The sequence below is a fragment of the Diabrotica virgifera genome, chromosome 6, assembly GCF_917563875.1.
Source record: "Diabrotica virgifera virgifera chromosome 6, PGI_DIABVI_V3a".
Classification (NCBI taxonomy): domain Eukaryota; kingdom Metazoa; phylum Arthropoda; class Insecta; order Coleoptera; family Chrysomelidae; genus Diabrotica; species Diabrotica virgifera.
Window position 1 is genome coordinate 20,314,906 of NC_065448.1, and position 26,646 is coordinate 20,341,551.

General features: G+C 32.3%; 2 protein-coding genes across 2 annotated transcripts in view; one reads left to right on the forward strand and one right to left on the reverse strand.

The window, feature by feature from the left end:
- LOC114330315 (protein Wnt-1-like) overlaps window positions 1-14,394 on the reverse strand; it is a 317,260-nt gene extending 302,866 nt beyond the window's left edge. The window contains exon 1 of the mRNA XM_050654422.1: window positions 14,224-14,394. Coding sequence (XP_050510379.1) covers window positions 14,224-14,303 — 80 coding nt within the window. The 5' untranslated portion in view covers window positions 14,304-14,394. The remainder of the gene's footprint in view (window positions 1-14,223) is intronic.
- Window positions 14,395-16,529: 2,135 nt separating this feature from the next.
- On the forward strand, window positions 16,530-19,943 carry LOC126887088 (uncharacterized). The gene is made up of 2 exons (XM_050654423.1): window positions 16,530-16,758; window positions 17,444-19,943. Exon 2 carries the CDS (start codon window positions 17,463-17,465, stop codon window positions 19,854-19,856), a length of 2,394 nt encoding a protein of 797 aa, XP_050510380.1. The 5' UTR covers window positions 16,530-16,758; window positions 17,444-17,462; the 3' UTR covers window positions 19,857-19,943.
- Window positions 19,944-26,646: the final 6,703 nt, after the last annotated feature.

Consider the following 26,646-nt stretch of genomic DNA (forward strand, 5'->3'; position numbering starts at 1 on the left):
CTTCGTACCAATCGTATCAGAGCGAGTACCTATTTGAGTATTGTATCTACACTCGGTTGATATCGGAATCGGACCGGTATTCCACGAGTGTTCGGTATCAGTCCAGTTAACTAAAATTTTATCTATGAAAGGCGAAGGCTATGAAGAGTTTTACAGAATTACAGGGCGCTGAGAAGTAGCTGAGGCAGAGGGAGGTAAATCATTTACCAAGGCATGCACCCAGAAACAGATGTCTACGATAAAATACGATTTGTCGAGGTAGATAATTCACAGATTGTTCCTTTGAAAATAAAAATGCAACGCATTAGATTTTAATAAAAAATACATACTATTCTTATCAGGCCTAGAAAAAAATGCCTAGCTTTATTAGATTGAGTGGAAAAAATGTAGAAATGATAATATTTCTAGACTCTAGACTATGAGTATCAACTTTAATTTTACATGTAGATATGGCATTGTTTTTATTAGACCAGGGCATTTAACACTAAAAACACAGGAATAAATCTATTTTTAAATACAGGGTGAGGCAAATAAAGGGCCTATTAGAAATATCTCGAGAACTAAAGGCAACAGAATCATGAAAATTGGAATAAAGGGGTTTTGAAGGATGATCTATTAAATGAAAATATTTTCATCTCTTTGCAACTTCCTAGTTGCTTATAACTTCGTTTTTTTAAATTGGACACCCTGTATATTTTTACATTTTTGGATTCTCTTTGATGTCTTCTTTCTTAAAATATGAGGTTCTGTAATATTATACAGGGTATTTTAAAAGATATTTACGTTTTTTTATTAATTTCGTAGCAAAATTAACACCCTGTAGAATTGTAGTAGTTTGACATCTAAAACTCTACTTACGTTCAAATGATTTTTAATATACTTTACTATTGTTAAGAATCATTAGTATAGCTAAATTTTTAATTTTAGTATACAGTACTTTTTTATTTCTTAAGCATTCCCTATACCTAACTGCTTTAGTTTGTGCTTAATTGTTAATCGCACCAACAATCTTAACTACGTAGATATTTTGATAGCTAAACCATTATTGGTAATTTTAAGGACCAGTCTGGATTAATATGTATTTATTTCTGAAAAATTATTTGGGATTGAGTATTTTCACGGCCAACCTAATAAAATTTCGCGTATTTTTTGTTGCAATTAATATTTAGCTTGAATCACCAATAACTCACAAATTAAAGCAGTTAGGTATAGGGAATGCTTAAGAAATAAAATAGAACTATAAAGTATCATTTCACTACAATACAAAAATACAGGGTGTTCTATTTAAGAAAACTCAGAAAATACTCATTCCGAGTTTCGACCAACCCTGTATACTAAAATTAAAAATTTAGCTATACTAACGATTCTTAACAATAGTAGAGTATATTAAAAATCATTTGAGCGTAAGTAGAGTTTTAGATGTCCAACTACTACAATTCTACAGGGTGTGAATATTGCTACGAAATTATTAAAAAAACGTAATTATCTTTTAAAATACCCTGTATAATATTACAAAACCTCATATTTTAAGAAAGAAGACATCGAAGAGAATCCAAAAATGTAAAAATATACAGGGTGTCCCATTTAAAAAAACGAAGTTATAAGCAACTTCCGGTATAGATAAAAGAGATAAAAATATTTTCATTTAATAGATCATCCTTCAAAACCCCTTTATTCCAATTTTCATGATTCTGTTGCCTTTAGTTCTCGAGATATGTCTAATAGGCGAGTTATCTGCCTCACCCTATATAGTAGGTACCTAGAGACTTGCCACTTTTTGCATTGTATTTAGGATTAGGATGACGTCTGGAAAAAAGTCTGCAATAGAAAAATGGGTGGAAATGCATTATGTATTACATTTTAAAGTGTGTAAAACGCATCGAAAAATGCATAAACATGTTAAAATCAGTATATTTATTAAGGGCCAGATTTTCTTATTTTGGGGTATTTGGGGTCACTGAACACGAATATGCAATCAGAACCGACTTCCGAAGCACCTGGGTGCCCAGGGTTACTGCTAAGGTACGTCATCTAGAGTTTCGAGGGTTTGTTTTTGACACTTAATTGATGCAAACAGATTACTCGAGATTACTGATATTGTGGAGCAGCAATGATAGAACAATTACCAACATTAATTAACAAAATCATAAAACACAATAAAATACGGGAAAAATGGAGAACAAGCGAACTAATTCTACTATTCAAAAAGGAGATAAAAGCAGCCAGAAAATTACAGAGGTATCAACTTGTTAAATACTACCCTAAAACTTACAACTAAATTTTTACAAGACCTAGTGAATCAGGGTTTCGTACTGGAAGATCGTGTAACGATGCAATATTCGTCATAAAGCAAATTACTTAGAAATCACTAGAGTATAATAGACCAGCATTTCTATGTCTGATTGACTTAAAAAAAAGCATTTGACAGAGTACATAGAGTTAAGACTCATAGATGTAATCCATCTTCTGTATAATAGAGAATTTCCCTTAGATATCATAAAAGCTATTGAAAAAATCTACCATAACAAGAACATGGAAGTCAGAATAGATGGACAACTTACAGAATCTATAGATATAGGCACCGGAATAAGACAGGGAGACTCATTGAGTCCTATGCTCTTCAATTTAATCATGGATGAATGTTTATGTACTTTTAGATGCATTTTATACTGCAATTATGCATTTCCACCCATTTCTCTATTGAAAACTTTTTCCTGTTTTACTATTTCCCTAAAAATCTATGTGTCTATGTGTATTTTATTGTTATGATCCAAAAATCTAAAATAATATCTGCCCGGACCAAAAATTAGTAGAATTTATAAAAAAATCATTTTTAATAAAATATTTATTAGTCTGGACACAATTATGTCGGGCACCCCTTGTTTTTAATAATTTTTAACATAATAGATTACATATCATTTAATTTCTATCCATTAAATAGATCGGTGAAGGTCGTTGTTATATTGGATCTTATACGAAATACTGAGAAATACAATTCTCGATATGATTACCGGTACTCAAATACAAATGTAATCATAGTCATAGTAATCAAAATGTCCTACTAATACAAAATATGTACTGAAAAATGTGATTCTCCATATGATTACCGGTACTCAAATACAAAAGTAATCAAAATAATCAAAGAAACGAATACTGTAAATGATTACTTTATACAAAAATAACGATTTGTAACGATTACTCGAAAGTAACTATAATCAACATCACTACGAGTCAGGGCCTCGATTTTTGACCCTTCGCTGCGTTATCGAACGTATTCGCTTCGTATCTGTTTAGCATACGCAGCGCATACGTTCGATAACGAAGCGAAGGGTCAAAAATCGAGGCCCAGGCGTCTTTCTGCTGATATTTTTCCCTGTACTTTACCTTCTACTTAATATGATTTGAAGTAATTCATATTATCTTTCACCTCTCAACACATGAAATTACTTATTACCGGCTAATTCATAGGTGGAATGAGAGCAATAAAATTTACACAGTATGAAAAGTTATGGTAGGGGAGCAAAGTATGCTAAATGTGCAGTCACTCGAGCGTTATGGGGACCTATTGGGTCGTGAAGAGTAGGTCCTAAAACCAAAAAAAGTTAAATAAAGTTTTCCATTTTAGTGGGGACTTTCCATTTTTAATTTAATTTTCCATTTCCAACAATTGTTTTTTTTTTTAGATTATAGCGCCATGTGTCCATAATTCAAAAAAATATCTCGAATAAAAGTTATTTTTACGTAAGCAATCAAATTCTGCAATGATTTTAAAGTAATCCCCACCCCACCTCCGTGGAGAGTCGTGTTTGGTACCATTCGATAGATTTTTCAAAAATATTGAATACGTGTATTTTTCAGTTTTTCGATCTGATGTTCATCTCGCGAAATATCGCGGGATTTTTGGTATAATTCGATAGATTTTTGAAAAATATTGAGCATGTATTTTTTAGTTTTTTGATCTGTCATTCATTTCGCGAAATATTCCCTTTTTCTTGTGAAATTGGGACTCACCCATTTCCTTACACCCCGTTCAAATCGTCAGATTTTTTAAATATACACTGTTTTGCATGTACTTAACTTACATTATCTTAATCTGACGATTTCGAGTTTCTCTAAGGATAGATTTTTGCTTCGGTCGCCCCTCCTCCCTTAACGAACTCCCCTGCATTAAGAGCCAATATATGGTAGAGGTACATTTTCAGGGTACAAGGTTTCTCCCCATGTAATAATCTGACGCACTTGAGTAACTGCAGAAATCCCCGCTCGGGCTCACCTACCATTAGTTTTCGCTACATATTTAGGAGAAATAAAAATATTAAAAAAAAAGAATTACATTTTTAATTCTAGACAAATATCTATAACTTTTCATTTTCTCCAATAATTACTCTAAAATATTCAAATTACAGTTGTACCCTTATTATGTACTATTACATTACACTATTACGAAAATCCTAATCTTTTTAACTAATGACCATATTTATTATTTGTCGTTTATATTAAATTTATGATTTTTTATTTTCTTGACCAATTATTGATGTACAAATTGTATATTTTTGAAGTGAAAACTTCTCTAGGGACGGTGTGCACCTTTTGGATGGGGAAAAGTATTAAATTAGCGACCGTCATCGCCTCGGCGAAATAAATTTTTAGTTTTCACACTTTTAGTAGAAGTCTTCACTTCTGTCGGCACTCCCATGAGTGCCTTAAATTTTTTTATTATTGATTTTACTAATATATTATGTACATACCTGCATATGCAAATATTATTCATTTTCGAGGTATGAAAAAGTGTAACAAAACATAAATATGATTTTTATTCATAAAATATCAATAAAGTAGGCTTTTTTCTAGTACTTTATGTAAATACACAGTTCACTTTTTATCAACAAATCAATAAAGCAAATCAGATACAACGATAAAATATGAATTGGGATAGATAACCCTAAGATTAACTCACTCAACATGCAAATACAACTGTATACATTAGTTACTATATAGACAGTTTTTTTATATGAGCAGTATCAACGGCGGATCCAGCAACCTTGCAAGGAGGGAGCAATGAATTAAAAATTTTCTCGTCACTCGCGTACGCAGGATTCTTTTTCGGTATGGGCTGTTACTTTATTTTTCTTCATGTAACATGTCCTTTCAGAACGTTGGTTACCATCATAGATATCTTAATTTTATTCACTGCCACCCTAAATAAACCACGAAGTGCTTTTTCGTCCTGGACTGCGTTTGCCTTCTATTTTCACTTGCATAATATTTTGTAGCAACTTATACTTATTTGAAACTTCTCATTACATGTCCAAAATACTCCACTTTTCTCTTCTTGATGCCTTCTATAATCTCGGTAGTCTTACTGAGACGTTCTAGTATTGTTTAGTTTCGAACCTTCTTCACCCAAGATACTTTTAAAATTCTTCTATAGAACCACATTTCGAAAGCCTCAAGGCGATTTAGATAAGTAGGTCGATTTTATTCACAGTCCAAGACTCGATACCGTACAGTAAGACCGAGAACACGTACTTTGGAGAAGGAATTTTGTTTTATGTTTCATTCCGTTATTCAATTATCAACAGGACACAAAACCCACTATTTATTTTCAATCGTAATTATCTCTTTCTTAAAAGAAAAGGTGACACCAGGCGAAGTCTCAAGGAGGGGGCAATTGACCCCTCCTTGGATCCGCGCCTGAGCAGTATCATAATAGGTATGATACGACTAAAAAAATAAAAAATAGCGTTAATGGCACTTAATTAGGCCAGGAACCGAAGCTTTTCACCTCGCAATTTTTACAGAATGGATCGATTTGCTTGAAAATTTGAGAATAAGTAGTGGATAGTCCAACGATCAAAATCTATATGATTCCGAAAGGCGCTTTTACCATGGGAGTGGTTTCCACCCCATCTCGTGGGTGGAAATGTTTTATTATATTTTGACCGCAAAAGTTAATAAAAACATTCATTCTAAGCTAAAAATGTTCTATACAGTTTTTTGATAAAATTAATAGTTTTCGGGAGTCTTATCATACCAGCCGACGAGTAAAGACGTTAAATTCTAATTAATATTCGCTTACAGTTTTTGCAAAAGTTAAAAACGCGTTTTGTGAATGTGTTATTTTAACGATAAACATTGGTAAGGTGACTTTATTTAAATACATATTATAGACGACTTCAAAAATAGGCCAGTATTTACTGGCCCCAAATAATTGATATTTTGGCATACAAAATATCAATTTCTACATCATGGCATCCTCATCTACGTCAACTAAACCTACTTCTACACCAGACCAACAATCTCTAGAACCTAAAAGCTACTCTTCCGTAACCAGACAACCAACCGCTAATGTTTTTCCATCAAGAAACCAAGCAATTGTGTTCGACGCAATTGACAACACCAAAATTGAAGATTACCTCCACAGTTTAAGCCAAATTATTCGACCAATAAATATTATTTTCTGTTCAAAGTTATCCAACAACAGAATGTGCATTTACTTAGCAAATGAAAAATTAGTGGACGACTTTATTATCAACCACGGAAAAATCAAAGTTAATCAACAACTCCTACAAGCACGACGACTAATCACACCCAGCCAACGACTAGTACTCTCAGGCGTATGTCCATCTATTCCACACTCAATCTTAGAATCCGAATTGCAAGCACTTGGTGTCAACCTTTTGTCACCCTTATCATTTCTCCGTATAGGGACTTCCAGTCCTGAGTTCCAGCATATATTAAGCTTTAGGCGACAAACCTATATATCCCCTTTAACCAACCATACCTTACCCGATTCTTTTATTATAACCCACGAGGAGACATCATATAGAATATGGATATCTTTAGACAACCAGACTTGTCATATATGCAAAAACACCAAGCATTCAGCAAAAGACTGTCCAACAAAGGCATCTGTATCAGGTGACACCACTTCAATTCCTCAAAATACAGAATCAGGTGAGAACTCTATTGAAAATAATTACAATCAGGCGACTAAAGAACTAACGAGTGGCATCCCACAAAATAAAACCGAACTTAACGATCAAGTTGAACAAAATGAAACACTAAGCACAGAACTCCAAACTAACCAAATAGAAACAGATCCAATATCACAAAAACGCACAGTTTCTGAGCGTTCTCCAACTCCTTCATCAGAACACGCTTTTGAAGTAACAAAAAACAAAGAGAAAAAGACTAAATTAAACCAAGGCAATAAACCAAAAAAGACGTTAGAGGAAATGCTGAAACCCACAGAAGAATTATTTAGAGACCAAAATTCCAGTTATCCCTTAAACTATGATCAACTAATAGATTTCTTCGAAAATTGTACAGGCGCTTCCGATCCAATAAGCATTACAAAAATGTATACCAATGAAATTTCTGAAGTTACAGACCTACTGACAAAAATTTATCCTAAACTAATTGACCGAAAAATTAAAAGCACATGCACCCGAATAAGAAATAAAATTTTACGACAGATGGATCCGGACTTCCATACCGAACCAGAAAGCGACACCTCTACGGACACATATTAAAATATCAATATCATTCACTAGTTTAATTCAATGGAATCTGAATGGGTATTACACCCATTTAGAAATGTAGCAAATACTAATCTCAAAATACAGACCAATGATTCTATGTTTACAAGAAACTAATTTTAAAAACAACACTGCACATAAACTAAAAAACTTTAATTGTTTCTTTAAAAATCGACAACATGCTAAAATCGCCAGTGGAGGAGTAGCCATATACATAAAGGACGACATTAATAGCACAGCAATACCACTAGAAACAAACATTGAGGCAATTGCAGTCAGAATCAAAGACGTAACTAGTTTTTCCGTATGTAACATATACATCCCCCCCAATCAAGAACTTAACCATAACGAAATATCGGATCTTTTAGAACAAATACCTACTCCACGATTAATTGTCGGGGACTTCAACGCACATAATCCTTTATGGGGTTCAAAAAAATTAACACATCTTGGTAGAAAAATAGAAGTACTTCTGGAAAAACTCAACCTAAATTTACTTAATGATGGACAACATACCCGTTTCGACATAAGAACGGGCGAGGGTTCTGCTATCGACCTATCTATATGTGAACCATCAATAACGCATACACTTTCATGGGATGTATTACCAGAGCCATACGACAGCGACCATTATCCTATTTTAATCCATAACGAAGATGCATCTACAGCTATACCAGAAGCAAAATGGAACTTAAAAAATGCGGATTGGACGAAATTTCAAAATCATATCGAACGCAACTTGCATGCCATAAATGAAAATAGTAATGTGATCGAAGAGGTAGATTTTATTACAAAACTAATAATAGATTCAGCAGATAAAAATATTGGAAAAATTAACTTCAATAGTAAATTCCATCCAGTTCCTTGGTGGAATCATGAATGTCGACAAGTAATACAACAATCCAAAAAAGCGTTTAATAAATTCAAACGACAGAAAAATGAACAAAACTCTTTAGAATTTAAACGATTAAGAGCTATAGCCAGATTTACTATCAAAAAAGCTAAGCGCGAATCTTGGAAAACGTACGTTTCAACAATTGACAGTTCTACTCCAATGACAACTGTATGGAAAAAAGTAAAAATAATATCTGGTGCAAAATCACACAAGTCAATAAATCTGTTAGAGCAAAATAATATAATATATAAATCCCAAAAGGAAATATCAAATATACTGGCATTAGTTTATGAAAAAAATTCAAGCGACGCAAACTATTCACCAAATTTCTTAAGCAACAAAAGAAATGAGGAAAGATATACCATAGATTATGAAGATCAAAATAATAGTGAAATAAACTTTCCAATATCGATGGATGAATTAGAAGCGGTAATAAAAAACTGTAAGAACTCGTGCCCTGGACCAGATAATATACCCACTATTTTTCTAAAAAACCTCACCTACCCATCTAAAGAACACTTACTCAGCATTTTCAACTTAATCTTCTCGAAAAGTTTATTTCCAAAATCGTGGAGAAATTCAATAATAATTCCTATTCCTAAGCAAAGTAAATCAAAATCAGATCCCGAAACATATAGGCCAATATCTCTTACTTGTAGTATGGGCAAAATGCTAGAGAAAATAATAAATAACAGACTAATGTGGTATCTGGAATCAAAAAAATTAATTATACCAGAACAGAGTGGCTTCAGAAAACATCGTTCTACTGTAGACAATCTTATTGACGTAGAATCGGAAATACATGAGGCTTTTGCAATTAAACAACATTGTATCGGAATATTTTTCGACATTCGTAAAGCCTACGATACAGTGTGGAAATTATCAATATTAAAAACTCTTAGCGAATGGAAAATTAGAGGTAATATACTCAAATATATATCAAACTTATTAGAAAATAGACAGTTTCAAGTCAGAGTAGATGGCGTATATTCCTCAACAAGAAATCAACAAAATGGTATACCACAGGGCTCGAACCTTAGCACAACTCTGTTTCTTATAGCTATGAACTCTATTACCGCAAAGATTAAATATCCTGTAAAAGCTAGGCTATATGCAGATGATTTGGTTATACTTTGTAGAGGAAAGAACCCAAGAACCATCCATAACCATGTCCAAAAAGCCATAAATCATATTGAAGAATGGTCATCCACAAGTGGACTTCAGTTTAACACCCTTAAAACGAAAGCAGTGTGTTTTACAAAAAGTCACCAAATACAACTCAAGAACTTATACTTAAATGGAGCACAGGTTAAATATGTAGACGAAGTTAGATTTCTCGGTATGATATTTGATCAAAAACTAACTTGGAAAATACATTTGGAATATTTAAAAAAGACATGTCAGCCTGGAATAAATTTGTTACGATCACTTGCAAACAAAAAATGGGGCGCCGACTCGTCTACATTACTACATATCTACAAGGCCCTAGTACGTTCCAAACTTGACTACGGCTCAATCGTTTACAACTCCTCAAAAAAGACGTACTTAAAAACAATAGATGTGATTCAAAATACAGGTCTTCGAATTTCCTTAGGAGCACACCACACAAGTCCAATACAAACTCTATACTGGGAGACTGGAGAGATCCCACTCACGTTTAGAAGACAATATCTAAGTCTTTCTTATGCCGCTGCAGTATCCTCTAATCAAGATAACCCAGTTATACACAACGTATTTGCTGACCGCTTTAAAAGTTGTTTCCAAAACTCAAATAGAACTGATCACCCTTTTTATTACCGCATACAAACTTACTTATCAAAAATAGGTATTCATTTTCCAGACACCTATGATATTTCCGCAATCCAAACCCCTCCTTGGACAATTCGCTTTCCCTCTACTGATACCAGCTTATTACGACTAAACAAATCAGAAACGCCTGCAAGTCAAATCAATCAAGAATTTCTTAAAATATTAAGCAAGTATGGTAGCTGCTTCAAAGTTTACACCGATGCCTCCAAAAACGAAGAAGGAACTGGCGCAGCAATCTACTCGTCAGATTACACAGCAGCTTATAAGTTACCTTCATATACAACAACGTTCTCCGCTGAACTGTTTGCTATTCTAAAGGCATTGGCTCTGATAGTTAACAAAAATAATAAGAGAAACATCATTATCACAGATTCTCTCAGCTCAATATTGGCATTAAAACAACTCTATTCTGATCATCCACTACTACTTTTCATTAAAAAGGAACTGAAATATGCAGAAAATATGGATATTAAAGTTAATTTTATTTGGGTACCATCTCATACTGGAATCGAAGGTAACGAGGTTGTGGACAAAATAGCAAAGAATGCACCTAATAACCCAAACGCAGAAGAGAACATGAAAACCCTACACACCGACCTGAAAGCATATTTCAAAGTAAATACTTTTAAAATATGGCAGGATACATGGAGGGACTCATCAACCAAGCTATACGAAGTCGACATTAACCACAATCAAATTCCACAATTCAAAAACAGAAGAGAGCAAGTAATCTTCACTCGTCTCCGGATTGGCCATACTCGATTAACCCATGACTACATACTCCAACGTGCCGATCAACCTGTGTGTGATTTGTGTAGAAGTGTCCTTACCGTAAAGCATTGTTTATTGCAGTGTCCGAAGTATAAAGTGCAACGAAAAAAGTGCAACATACCACCAACATTAAATAGTGCACTCGGAAAAGACAGTGATACAAAAAGCATCTTCACATTCCTCAAAGACTGCAACCTCTTACCAAAAATATAGTATTTTACTTTACTTTGTATAGACTTACAGCTTTTTATAATCTCCTATTGTTATGTTTAAAATCTATTTTTAAGTTATAATTTTGTAACACAATCCATACACGCTAATAACCCTGCGTGGTTGATGCGTAATGTAAGGAAAAAAAAAAATAGTTTTCGATTTATTCGCTATCGAAACTGTTAGTTTTGTATATAAAAAATCAATGTTTTTCGATATACTCATTTACGATTCACTCAATTTTTGCAGTAGAAAATTTTTTTTCAAACCAGGTTGTTGGGAATTAAATAACCTACAATTTTATATTGAAACATTTTTTCGTATCTCTGATGCTAATCTTTGTATTCTGAAGAAAATGACATTTTTTACCAAACTACAAAAATTTGTTATTCGCTTTTAACTCCAGGTTTTTAAAAACTGATCGTTCTAAGCCAGTCAAACTTCTAGAATCTATTAACAATACATAAATAAATAAGAATAAATAAGGCCAATCACTAAAAGCACTAAAGCACCGATGATAACTTACATTATTATGCTTCCAATTGGATTTCTCCTTTTTTTTTCAAAAAAATATATTGATTTTTTAACCGTCACTTTTTTATTTTTTATCTTAGAAAGTTTGGTAAAAAATAAGTTTATAGGTTTTTACACGGTCTATAAGTCTATTAATATTAAATCTTTTTAAAATCCTTAGTCGCAAAAAGAGGTGACTTTGAAAGGGTTGGTAAAGGTGGTTTTTGCATGGTACTAATACAAGTTTTAATTGTCAATAGCTCACACTCAATTTTTGACGTAGAAAAATTTCTTGCAAACTAGGTTCTTGGGAATTAGATAAGCTATAATTTTATATTTAAACATTTTTTCGAATCTCTGATGCAAATCTTGCTATTCTGAAGAAAAGGCCATTTTTTTCCAAACTACAAAAATTCGTTATTCGCTTTTAACTCCACTTTTTTAAAAACTAATCATTCTAAGCCGGTCAAACTTATTGAACCTATTAAAAATACATAAATAAAAAATACTAAATAAGGTCAATGACTAATTTTAATTAGGGTGGTGATTAGGGGGTTGCCTGCGATCACTTTTTCGTTGAAAAAAATAGGGACTGACATTATTTTCATTATAAGTCACTTAATTTTTGAGCTATTGACTTTTTTCTTATTTCTGGAGATAGATATTTTTAAGTACGTTAAATTAGTTTAAACAAGTTGCCCTCGAAAAATACATAGTTTTCCCGTCTTTTGATTATGAAACTACAATATTTAGCATTTATTAAAGAAGAGCCAACATATAATAAAGTATAGCTCGATTACTATTGGTCTTAAAGAAAATAAAAAAAAAGCTTTTGTTTATTTTTTCAAAGGTACATTTTTCATTTTTGTTAAGTAAAGTTATTTTGATAAAACGAAAACTTTTGGAGTTATTAGCAGAAAATGTATTAAAAACATTGATTTTGTCGATATAAAACTAACTTTTTCGATAGCGAATAAATCGAAAACTATCAATTTTATCAAAAAAATGTATGGTACGTTTTTTGCTTAGAATGAACGATTTTACCAACTTTTGTGATTAAAATATAATAAAAAAATTTCACCCCCGAGATGGGGTGGCAATCACCCCCATGGTAGAAGCGCCTTTCGGCATGATATAGATTCCGCGCCCCCATCGGCAAAAAGGTATGCTTACAATCAACTAATTTGAAATCAATTGAGTAAGAGATATTTAATTATGATTGGTAGGAAGCATTGTTAAGCTCAGATATATAATCTTTATATCTTTGTCCAAATTATCAAACTAAAATTTGCGCATGTTTCTTGGAAAATATTGCAAATGGAATATTCCAAGTGAATGAAGCTTAAGAGGACGATTCTGTATATTCCAGTGGCGGATCTACGAGGCAATTTCCCCCCTAAGGGGCCGTTCAAGTATTACGTAACGCAGGTTGGACGGGAATTTAAAAATCTTCAAAAATTGCGTTACGTGATACCTACCTACGTGAACACCCCATTAAGAACACAATATTAAAGAAAAAATTGTTGAAACATAAAAATATATTAGCTGACATCAAACTTTCCTCTAAGTCAAATTTACCCTCCCAAGGTAAATTTCTAGATCCGCCACTGTTCGCGGAAATATTTTCTAGATTTCACTGATGATGGTCCGACTTGATAGAAAGCGCTTTTAAGATTTATAATCCTTTTGGATGATTTTTTAATATAAAATAGTAATATTTTATTATAAGGTTTTTTACTTCATTGTAACATATTACTTTTTGATAACTTTCTTGAGAAATGTTAAGTATCTTCTAAGCAGATATTTAAAAGACGCTTTAACCTTCCGATGACCAACCTTTTTTTTTTGTTACACGGATGACTAATGGGGGTAAAAAACGACCCCCGTCAAAAATGACAATTTACTAAAAAATTAAGTTGTTTTAAGAAATAAACTAATGTATTCGTAATTTTAATGTTGGTATTGTATCAATAAATGATAAATAAACATTAGCAAAACATTATTTTAATTACAACTGGCAAAAACAGGAATAATCATTCTGAACTTAGAACTAAAGAAATTTTAAAATATGGACTAGTTTACGTCGCCACAGGTTTAACAAACAATTTTTTTTCAATATTGGAATGTTTTTTACAAACAATTCCACATAATAGACGGTATTTACTTAATATAAAATTAGAACATGGAAGGCCAAGGGAGTTGGTCTTTGACCCCAAATTCAGAAAATATTTTTTTTTCGTAAAATATAGCGATTTTTTTTTCGTAAAATATAGCGATTTTTTTTATTACAAAATATGAGGGTATCTAGAATGATATTAAAGTCAAATAAAAAATAATAAGTTTAAAATTGAGAATATTTCTGAATTTATTAAATAAAAATATACATTGGGGTCAAAATTTACCCCTCTTGGTCATCCGAAGAAACAATTGTCAAATGTTAAGGACATATTTTGCAATTATTTATTCGGGAAATGCCGGACTTACCACCAATCGGCATCCGTGTGCTGAAGAAAAATCGTCCACAGAACGACGCAAGCAACAAACCCGCTGCCGGGACGCTGCATGCCGCGGCTTTCACCACCACCAACAAATCCACCACGAGACGCACTCTCGAGCACTAACAAGAAGCCAAAGCCAAGGAGTACTTCCTTGCACTGGAACCGGCTCAGAACTGACCGCCACCGCCACCCGACGCGGCTGAGGCGCGAACGCACCGCAGGCGGTGAGGGCGGACGCTCCGACGACGTCGCGTCGTGTCATTGGGCGCCCCCGGAGAGGGGCCCGCCCCCCGAGAAGATGCACGCCAGAGGAGCACGTGCAATTTTCGATGTACACAATCGTTATGAACCGAGAACGAAGTTTATGACAAAAGGCAGCTCGATTCAAATGTTCCTCATACTCAAAGTTTTACTTTTTGAATAATAAATATTTAATATTTTAAGTTGACTGCTGAAGATGCCTGTGAAACGACATTATACTATTTAGAAATTTGGATGTTATAGTGGGAGTCAATTGAGATGTATAACAAACAATAGATGCCAACCCTTTTGGTGTAGCAGAATCAGAATTCTGAATTTGATCGATATATTTTGACCCAATTTTCACATTTTTGTAAATAGATAATACCTAGCTTCTGTAATATGTTTTAATCTACTACACTGGTAAACACACAATCAGCTACCGGAAATGTTTTCACTGTTTTTAGGTAATTTGCTCTGCTGAATCTAAAAATGCCATCAGCATTGCTTTATCAGATCATTTTAACAAAATACACACAGATTACAGTTTTAAAATATCGGATAATATAAAGCAGTGCTGCTACCCATCATAAAAACAAGACAAAAATAAAAAAAAATATGAAAAAAATATTTTTAAGAAACGCTTTTCTTTAGTTACGAGTAACTAAAATTAAACATAAGTATTATAAAAAATCAACTAAAAAGTAAAAAATAAAAAAAATTGAAAAAATGTAACACATTCGTCAAAGAAAAGCGTGACTGCCTTCATCGAATAAACGGTTTTCGCACCACGCTTTTCTTTGACGAATGTGTTAAATTTTTTCAATTTTTTTTATTTTTTGCTTCTTAGTTGATTTTTTTATAATAATTATGTTTATTTTAGTCACTCGCAACCAAAAGAAAGGCGTTTCTTAAAAATATTTTTTTTATATTTTTTTATTTTTTACTTTTTAGTCTTACACTTTTCAAACATTAAAATATATCGTCATGTTTATTAAGATATGTATAAAACGTATGATGTATTACAAACATGAAAAGTAGTCAGAATCGGCAAAAAAATTGAAACTTTATTGTTTATTTATGAAGCATAACGTAAAATGTGAAATTATGTATAGTTCATATAATTAGCTACAATCTGTAAAAGTTTCAAGTTTCTTCATTGTAAAAAAACAAGAGAATTTAAGCATTTTCCGTTTAATTAATTAATACGACAAAACTAATTCTAATATTAATTGTAGCACAAAACGTCTCTACCGGTGGTTTTTCTAAGACTACGATAAAAACACGAATTTTTTTAATTCGAGTTTTGGTTGAAGTTTTGTTTTTGATTTAAAAGCATAACGTAAACAATTAACGTAATAAAAAGTGAAATTATGTATAGTTGATATCATTAGCTACAATCCGTAGAAGTTTCAAGTTTCTACATTGTAAAAAACAAGAGAATTTAAGCATTTTCCATTAAAATAGTTTTTTTTTATTTAAACAATTAATAAACATAAAAAAAGAATGTGTGTGTACTTTGTACGCACGTAAGAAGATATTCTTCTATTATATAATAGGTAATTTAAACGAAGTAAATATACTTAAAAGGTTATTTGTACTTATTTTATTTAAAAATCAAACTAACTTTCTTATCTACCACTTTCAAAAAAGAAGAATATCTTCAAAAATTATATAATAATATACTTACAATCATAAAATCTATAAAAAAAAATAAAAAAAAATAATAACTTGCTTGGGGCTTGATTGAACCCACTTCACGTCTACCGCGCCGTACGAAAGTTGACGCCATTTCAAACTGCACCAAACTCTCGTATACGTCATGTGGGAATATACACAAACTAAACGTTTACACCATAAATTTATATGAATTTAATAAAATTATTAGTTTGATTTTTGTCGAAATAAAATACAACAAAATATAGAGTAAGAAAACGATATATGAGATGAAGATTTGTAGAAAGTTTGTTCGTAATCAGATTATGTAAATTAAAGCATTGCCTACTAATAGGTAACTACATTATTTTGTTTACATTTTCCAAATAACGTAAAAGCACCGTATACCGTCCGGTCTCCCAATTCCGTCCGACAAAGAAATTGCGCTCTATACCTCAGAGTTTCGTCGCAATCAGACGGCCGAGTAGAATTTTTGATAGGTTATATCCCCACTCATTCTACTTTTAGCACGCAGACATTTTACGTTTACTGTTGTCAGTGCGATTCAGTTCATTGCAAGTGCATGTCTTGTTTTAAGCTATACTGATTCCAAAAAAACATAAAGGTAAGGAATACTTATTTTCCATATTTTATAGATACTACGTTTAACAGTTATGTTTTTACTTATTTATTAGAATCTTTCATATTTATTTATTGTAAATATACATATATTTTTGTAATTTTTTTCGAACAATAGATTTTATTACCGAAATTAAAGTGGACGGAATAGGGTAATGCAGAATATCAAGGGGTTCTTGATACCGTCCTAGCGGACGGTATTAGGGATTAACTCCTTCAGTTTCAAACGCTTTGTAAATATAAGTCTTAGTTAAATAATATAATCCGACATATTTTAACCATAATATATATTTTGCTCCGTTTAAAAACCTAAATACGACCTATTATAGGTACAACTCATTTTAAGAAAATTAGTGTCAACTATTAAGTGAATTCGAAAATTCAATTTAAAATTTAACCCAAGAATGATGCATTTATTACCTATTCTAGATTTAATGTGTAAGTTTGGTTTAGTTTTTATTTGTAAAAAATGTTTATGGTAGTTCTTCCTCTCAGTTTGTATTATCAAGTATGATAAAAATGACTATCTAATTAGTAAAACTCATTTAAAGGAATTGGACGGACACAGGAACCTTCTGTCCTATATCCGTCCATGGTGGACGGACAGAGCTACCTCAAACTCCTGTTACCGACCCCATAAAATAAAAACTAATAAAATATTTTTTTTTCAGTTTTTTATTATCTGCAACTATGGTATACAAAAAGCGGATGAAGTATCCCCGAGAGAATATCCAAAAAGCTATAGAAGATATTAATTTGAAACGTTTAAGTATTCGACAAGCCTCCAAAATATACAATGTGCCTAAAAGTACTTTGTTAGATACTATGAAAGAAAAGTACAAAACTCCGGGCAATATTGGAGGGCCAACAGTTTTGTCCAGTTCCGAAGAAGACTTGATTATAAAATGGATAATCGAAATGGGTAACGTGGGATTCCCGGTAACAAGATCTCAACTTGTTGATTCTGTTTCAAAACTAATTCAAAATTTGAAACGAAAAACCCCATTTAAAAATTACATACCTGGTAAAAAATGGTACAATGGTTTTCTCGCTCGTCATCCAGAAATTTCAAAACGTGTTCCACAATCACTATCTTCTTGTAGAGCCGCAGTTACGGAACAAAATATAAGAAATTGGTTTACCCAAGTTCGGGATTATATGACAAAAATGAATTTTTTACACATTCTTGAAAACCCCAAGAGAATATTCAATTGTGATGAAAGTGGTTTCTATTTATCCCCTCAAGAAAAACAAGTGTTGGTTAGAAAAGGTGCAAAAAAGGTATACAGTCGCATAGCTAATGACGAAAAAGAATGTCTTACAGTTTTGCTAACTGTTGGAGCTGATGGTTCTGTACCTCCGCCATTAGTTTTGTATCCCTACAAACGGTATGTGTCAGCTGCAATAATAACGAACATGCCAAACCAGTGGGGAGTTGGGCACTCTGAATCTGGTTGGATGACAAGTGAGACATTTTATGAATACGTTACAAATGTATTTTTTCCCTGGTTGGAAAAGAACAGTGTTCCACTCCCAGTGATATTGTTTCTGGATGGACACTCTTCCCACATCAATCTGCCTATTACTGAATTCTGCAAAGAAAAAGGTATTATTTTAACAGCATTTTACCCCAACGCAACTCACCGATTACAGCCGTTAGATGTTGGTGTTTTTTATCCCATTAAAAATAACTGGCGAAAAGATGTTCGATCTTGGCGTATGGAGAATAACGGAAGAAAACTTCAACGGGCTGAGTTTGCAAAACTCTTAGACAAAACTTTGAAGGCTACAGTCTGTACATCGATAATAAAAAGTGCATTTGAATCATGTGGACTCTTTCCGTTTAACGAAAATCGCATTGATTATTCAAAATTAATAAAACCAATAGAACAAAAAGATTCTGATGATAAAATAACTGAATCAACATCCACTACAACTGTTAATGTTTATGATTCTAAACTACTTCGAGAGGTAGAGATACGTTTAAAGCCAGAGGTTGTTAACCGTTTTAGGATTGCTGAATCAGCGGCCCAACTAGAAGAAAAATATGTAGCATTGTATGATTTCTGGAAGAGTCTTCATCCACAAAATGTCGATCATGATAAAACTTTGGAAAACAATTTGCCAATTAATGCTGCTAACGAGACCATTGTTGACATACACTTCGATGAAAACTTTTGGTTTTGCAATAATGATACAATTGAAGCTACAGTCAAAGCAGATGGAGCATTGGTCTTAATTCCTTCACAGAATAGCAATTCTAGTTCGCCAAAACCTGGTCCATCAGCATCCAAGAACAATGATTGTGAGAATATAGACTATTATTTAGCAGTAAGTTCACCCCAAGAAAAAACACCACCTAAGAACAAAATAGTAAACACAACTCCTTGTAATAGCCCATTAAAAGATGATTCAATAGGTATAGTTTATTCTGATCAAAAAAGACAAGTACAAAATCAAGAAAAAACCCCACTTAAGCAAATTACAACAACATCAGAGAATAATAGTAAATATCCAACACCTTTCAAAAAAGCACTATTTTGGCCGGAAAGTTCTGCAAAGAAAAAAAATAATAGCACAGAAGACACCAAGGAAAGGAAAAAACCAAAGATTTATCCTACAGTAGCTATAAGTGATGAATTTATGGAACATCAACGAAGACTCAAAAAAGAAAAAGAGGAAAAAGAAAATGAGAAATGTGAACGAATCCGAAAGAGGAAAGCAAAAACAGAGATTCAACAAGCAAAAAAGAAAAAGTGTCCTCCAAAACACACACCAGGCATAGATACTGGTAATAATAATACGGAAAACATAAATAAAAAGAATATAGAAATATATTCAAAGGACGATTTTGTGTTGGTTCAGTACGACAGTGAATATTTCCCTGGTGTAGTTCTGGAACGAAGCAATGATACTTTGAGAGTTAAAAGTATGACTATGAATGGAAAGTACTGGAAATGGCCAGATAGAGATGACATTTTAAATTATGACTTTGATGATGTAGTTTGTAAGATTGCGAGACCTTCACTCATAAATAAACGCGGCGCCTATGAAGTTCCAGAAATTGAAAACCTAAAAAAATGAAGTCTTTTTTTTTTATTATTTAATTCATTTGCAGTCATTAAGTTCGTTTCAAAACTTTGTACTTAAATAAAACTTATTTTTAAATTATTTGTTTTGTTTTTTGGCCATTTTTTTGCAAATTTATTTAAAAATTATTCATAATGGGTTTTTTTTGTCATAACTAAATAAATAGGACGGATAACGGTACTCTTGTGGACGGAATTGGGAAAAAATCATTAATGTGGACGGAAAACGGCTATTTGCGAAATTTTTGCATTTGGTTTCTTAAATAAGCAATTTTGTTGAAATGACTACTGTTATTATTATAAATTTGGCTCTAGTAAGAATTAATAATGCATAATAGCTTATAGACAGAATTACTTTAAATTTCAATGATTCGGAATTGATCTTTCAAACAATTTTATATATACCACTTATAACCGGTCGGAATTCGGTGCTCTTACGTTAGATAGGTATTGAAACTATTAGGTATTTCCAACTGAAACATTTAGAATTACGTACCTGCGGCTTTTCAAAACTATTTAAAAAGTCACTATAATTATAAATTTGATTTTATTTCTGTCCACACATCAATAAAAACTAATATTATACAATATTTTTGTTTACCGATAACCTCCATATTGAACAAATATTGACTGATCATTTCAAAATTTTAACACCCAATCAGAGCCCGTATAACAACTAATACCATACTGTCGGTGTGCGCATGCGCGGGGATCAATCAAATTTTACCCTCAATCGATTCGCCGCTAAAGAAGAATATCTTAAAAAAAAAAGAATGTGTGTGTACTTTGTACGCACGTAAGAAGATATTCTTCTATTATATAATAGGTAATTTAAACGAAGTAAATATACTTAAAAGGTTATTTGTACTTATTTTATTTAAAAATCAAACTAACTTTCTTATCTACCACTTTCAAAAAAGAAGAATATCTTCAAAAATTATATAATAGTATACTTACAATCATAAAATCTATAAAAAAAAATAAAAAAATAATAACTTGCTTGGGGCTTGAACCCACTTCACGTCTACCGCGCCGTACGAAAGTTGACGCCATTTCAAACTGCACCAAACTCTCGTATACGTCATGTGGGAATATACACAAACTAAACGTTTACACCATAAATTTATATGAATTTAATAAAATTATTAGTTTGATTTTTGTCGAAATAAAATACAACAAAATATAGAGTAAGAAAACGATATATGAGATGAAGATTTGTAGAAAGTTTGTTCGTAATCAGATTATGTAAATTAAAGCATTGCCTACTAATAGGTAACTACATTATTTTGTTTACATTTTCCAAATAGATAGGCATTGAAACTATTAGGTATTTCCAACTGAAACATTTAGAATTACTTACCTGCGGCTTTTCAAAACTATTTAAAAAGTCACTATAATTATAAATTTGATTTTATTTCTGTCCACACATCAATAAAAACTAATATTATACAATATTTTTATTTACCGATAACCTCCATATTGAACAATTATTGACAGATCATTTCAAAATTTCAACACCCAATCAGAGCCCGTATAACCACTAATACCATACTGTCGGTGTGCGCATGCGCGGGGATCAATCAAGTTTTACCCTCAATCGATTCGCCGCTAAAGAAGAATATCTTAAAAAATTTATTGACTATTCGTGTATTGTTCCCGCGAATGCATCATCATCATCATTAGCTCGACAGCCCTTTCTGGATCTTGGCCTGTTCCAGGATTCTTCTCCACTCTGATCTGTTTCGTGCTTTTTTCTCCAGTTTTTTATTTTTAAGGTTTTTATATCATTTTCTATTTGTCCCGCGAATGCATATGTCTGCAAATTTTCATTCATTTGCATTGAAGAAAAGTCAGTCAAATTAATATCTAAAGATTTGATGCAAACTATTGTAGTAAAGAAAATCGTTTAATAAAAGAAATATATTTACTCTACAATAAGATAGCCACAAAACTCATCAAACATTTCAGCCAAAAAACCTGAACCTTTTCATCTAACCTAACCAGCATCATTGCATAAAGCTGTTGTTTGGCGTCACCTAAAAACTTCCTTTTATGTGATTTTTCCAAAGGTTTTAAAAACCGATCATTTTGAAGACTCCAGCAGTAATCGGCCATCCTGAGATTGTCCCATCTACCCTGCTACCTCTGTTCCATCGTTTTGATATCTTATTGGTGTAATCATTCCCCCTATTGATTAAAATTATGAGATTAGTTAATCAATTAACATAACAATTATTAACATAATTGATTAAGTAATTTCATATTATGTTTTCAGCAACCCAAACAAAGTTGAAATTGACAGTAATTAAATATTTGATAATGATCATTGTTGATTAGCGTTCGAACAACCGGCCCTAAGTCGTATTTCGTCTATGTTGTTTCGAAGTAGCAAAATGGGTTATAACGTCATTGTAAAATTTATTATTGCTTTGGAGAGATTTTAAAAGTTTTTTTCTATTGACATTTGAAATTTGAGACAAGTTTGACATTCTCTCTTGTTTCATGGTGTGTCGACAAAATTTTTGCGTTTTTATATTATTTTTAGTATATTTTTAAATAAGAACTGCTATATTTTTGACCTAATTACTATAGTCCGTCTAGAAAGTATCCGGAAAAAAGAAAGCAGAATTATAATTTTACGGTATTTATTTCTATCACTTGAAATATAAAATTTCAACAAATAATTCATCTCATTTACTTATACAACCTCCATTTAAATCTAAACACTTAACTAAACGTCCAGGTACACCCGAAACTAGGTCAAGGCCATAATTTTCGGTAATGGTGTTCCAGCCCTGTAAAACTGACCGAATTAAACCTTCTTTATCTCGTGGAGCTGCTCGTTCCACTTCAGTCTTCATCAGTCCCCATATGTTTTCAATGGGGCTAAGATCTGGAGATGCTGCTGGCCACGGAATTGTTGCCAATTCGTGTTCTTGCATCCAAGCTTGAGTATAAGCAGAAATATGGCATCTTGCATTATCTTGCTCAAAACGACACCCCTCTGGATATAAAACATGAGCCGTTTTAAGAAGAAAACCATTTAGGATGTCAGAATATTTCGCACTATCAACAGTACCATTAACTATACACCATAGTGTAGAGAGGTGTAGCACCACGCTGAGATATTGTTCCCCAAACTATTATTTTAGTGGGAAATTTGGAAATTTGAACGGTAACATTTTCTCTTGATAGGACTTTTAGATGATTTGCACCAAGCTGGAAACAACTTTTATCAGATATAAAGACATTATTAAAATTATCTTCTCGAAAACGTTGACAAAAATCTATTCTTCGTTTTTAATTCTTCGTGGATTTCCAAATCTGTTCGCTAATTTTCGAAACCCTAGGCGCGGATTTTGTCGTCCTAAAGCGACTAAAGCATTTAAATTGATTCCGCGAATCTTACGCGGTCTACCCGAAACTGGTCTATGTCTCATATCTATGCCATTTTTTATCCTCTTTATTGTCTCATACACTGAACTTTTTCCGAGTTCAGTCAATTGCACTAATTTTTTAACGTTTCGGACCCTTTCTTACAAATATTCCACCACTTTTCTTTTTTCTACTTGCGACATTATTTCACAAATCTTAAATCTGTTTACAAACAACAATATTTGACAGATGGTGTTGTCATGCGATTTTGTCCATAACCTACTATCGGCATAACCTACTTGATGCATTATTTTTGTCTTAAAATTTTACAAAAAGGAAATATATTAAAATTAGGAAAAATATAAAATTCCGGATACTTTCTAGACGGACTATAGTACACTTTAGATGACCAAAAATAATCATTTTTTCTAGAATTTCTTTCTCAGTACCTTTATTAAAAATGAACATAAAACTTTTTACATATTAATATCTAACTCTTGGGCAGGCCGCACATTAAAGAAACATGACACGTAAATTACATTTCATGGAAATAAAACACTGCTAAACAAATATACATCCGGCCATTTATGAAACTCTCCGAAAATAAAAATGTGTCATGAGCATGAATCACACTCGTTTCATTGGTAGGCGGACTTTGAGATTTGTTTAGCAGTGTTTTATTTTCATGAAACATGTTTCACGTTTCATGTTTCATGTTTTTCGTTTCATGTTTCTTTGCTGTGCGGCTTGCCTTAGAGAGTTCAAAAAATATATCTTTTTTCATTTATGCACGTATACTAATATTGTAGAGGGCACAAAAGTTGAGGCTTCGAAAAATGATGGCGGACAGTTAATCTCAGGATTGGGATATCTGAAACAATAAAGTCGTACTGCATTTGAAAAAGGAAGGTTTCTTACGTGACAATTTACTGCAAATTGACCAAAACATAAAAAATAAATATTTTTTAACCATGAAAAACTGAAAAAAAAACGGGCGAATTTTTCACAAAATTTTTTAAAACTTCCGTAAAATCTTTTTTTTGGGGAATTTTTCACTAACCGTGGTAAATTGTCACGTAAGAAACCTTCCTTTTTCAAATGCTGTACGATTTTTTTTGTTTCAGAAATCCCAATCCTGAGATTAACTGTCCGCCATCGCAACTACTTTTTTTCGAGTCCTCTAATTTGGCGCCCTCTACAATATTTGTGTACCTGTATAAATGAAAGAAGATAAATTTTTTGTATTCTCTAAGAGTTAGATATTAACATGTAAAATTTTTATGTTCATTTTTAATAAAGTTTCTGAAAAAAAAATCTTGAAAAAATGCTTATTTTTGTTCTTCTAAAGTGTACTAGTACCTTAATTAAAAAGTTTATACAGTCGGAAAAAGGAAAGAATACCCATGAACGAACATATAAAACACGCTGTATTTTCCTGTCACCGTGTCACAAAGAAAATTGCCCAGCGCAAGTACTTGTAATAATAATTATTACATGTACTCGCGCTGGCCAATTCTTTGAAAGGAAAATACAGCGTGTTTTATGTGTTCGTTCGTTCATGGGTATTCTTTCATTTTTTCTACTGTATTCTCTTTTAACCATGATCAAATTTTTTAATGTGTTGTTTGCGAAAGTCCTCAAGTGCTGTTATATTATGTTTTTTAAGTTTTTAAGAAAAATTTACATATAAAAATTTTAACTTCCGACCAAGTTTAATTTTTTCAATTTAAAAATGGGACCTTTTAGTGGTAGGTATTTGAACCATTTGACCATGGCTGTGAAGATGGCTCAACTGGAATTGAATAGAAAGCGCTCAACTATGAAATTAAATTTTACACACTTCAAAAATACTTTTCTTTTCCCTTCACTCATTCAACAAATCTTAGTCTGATTGTTAAAATGTTGTATTAATTAGGAGGCGTAAATGAGACGTAAATAAAATTTCGTCTTTAATTAGGAGGCATAAAGATTTTTTACAGTTATGTAATGACTTAACCAATGCAAATGTGGTTCCAACAAGCTTTACATTTTCCGAATGAAAAATTTGTAAAATTGGGAAATAAAACAGGGGGGCGCCTCTCGCCACATCTCCAGCTCGTCCAATGTAAACATCTTAGGTTAGTCAAATAAAGCGTTTTCTACATTATTCAAACACCGCGACGTTTCAAAAAGACCGACGAAAAGACGGAAATAGTTTGGCACTTTTAGAACTTCACACTCCTATGTTCGAAGGGCCAAACACACAGTCAGGCGGTGCTTTTGAACTTTGCTTTTTCGGAGAAGTGTTTTTAAAGAGGTTTTCATACAAAGAAGAGATAAAAATATGTAAAACAGATTTCTATAAACTTTTCTAAGATCAGATTCGAATGTTTAAAAGTTTGGTTTATGTCATCCATCACTGATTATGCAATGTGCAATGTTGTAGGTACAGAATGTCTTGTCAGATCGATTTTGTTTTATTTAGAAAAACGCATAGTCTAAGATCCGATATAAGGTCGAACTGCACCGATCTGTTTAATGGACAACAAATTATGTTATACAGGGTGGGGCATTAGTGTGACAAAGTCCAATTACTCGTTTGTCGTAAGAGATACGAAAAAAATTTATTTAGGTGAAAGTTGGGGCAGACATAGTACCATAATTTAAAAATATTTCCAAATATACAGGGGCGTCCGTATTGACAGGGTGACACAAACTTATGTTTTTTTAAATGGAACACCCTGTATATTTTTACATTTTTGGATGCTCCTCAATGTTTCCTTCTTAAAGTATATGGTTTTGTAATATTATACGAGGTAGTTTAAAAGTTAATTACGTTTTTTTGTTAATTTCGTAGCAACATCTACACCCCGTAGAATTGTAGTGATTTGACATCAAATTTTCTATTTATATTCAAACGATTTTTAATATAGTCTACTACTGTTAATCATTAACAGTGTAGCGAAATGTTTAATTTTAGTATACAGGGTGGGTCGAAACTCGGAATGAGTATTTTCTGAGTGTTCTTAAATGGAACACCCTGTATTTTAGTATTCTAATAAAATGATATTTTATGGTACTTTTTTATTTCTGAAGCATTCCCTATACCTAAGTTCTTTAATTTGTAAGTTATTCGTGATTCTTTAAGTCAAACATTAATTGCAACTAAAATTACATGAAATTTTAATAGATGGCCGTGAAAATATCCAATCAAAAATAATTTTTCGAAAAAAATCCACAATAATCTAGCCTGATCCTTAATTTATTAATATTGGATGATATATCCAAATACATTCGTAGTTAAGTTTGTTGGGGCTTAAAATATTAATCAAACATACAAAATTCTCTCTAGTTGGCTATGACACAAAATTTGCTTAAACATTTGGCATTTTATTATTTATATAGTTCCAGTTGATTTGTTACCATTACAA

Coding starts and splice junctions, on each gene's coding strand:
- LOC126887088 (XM_050654423.1), top strand. CDS start 17,463: ATGGTATACAAAAAGCGGATGAAGTATCCCCGAGAGAATATCCAAAAA.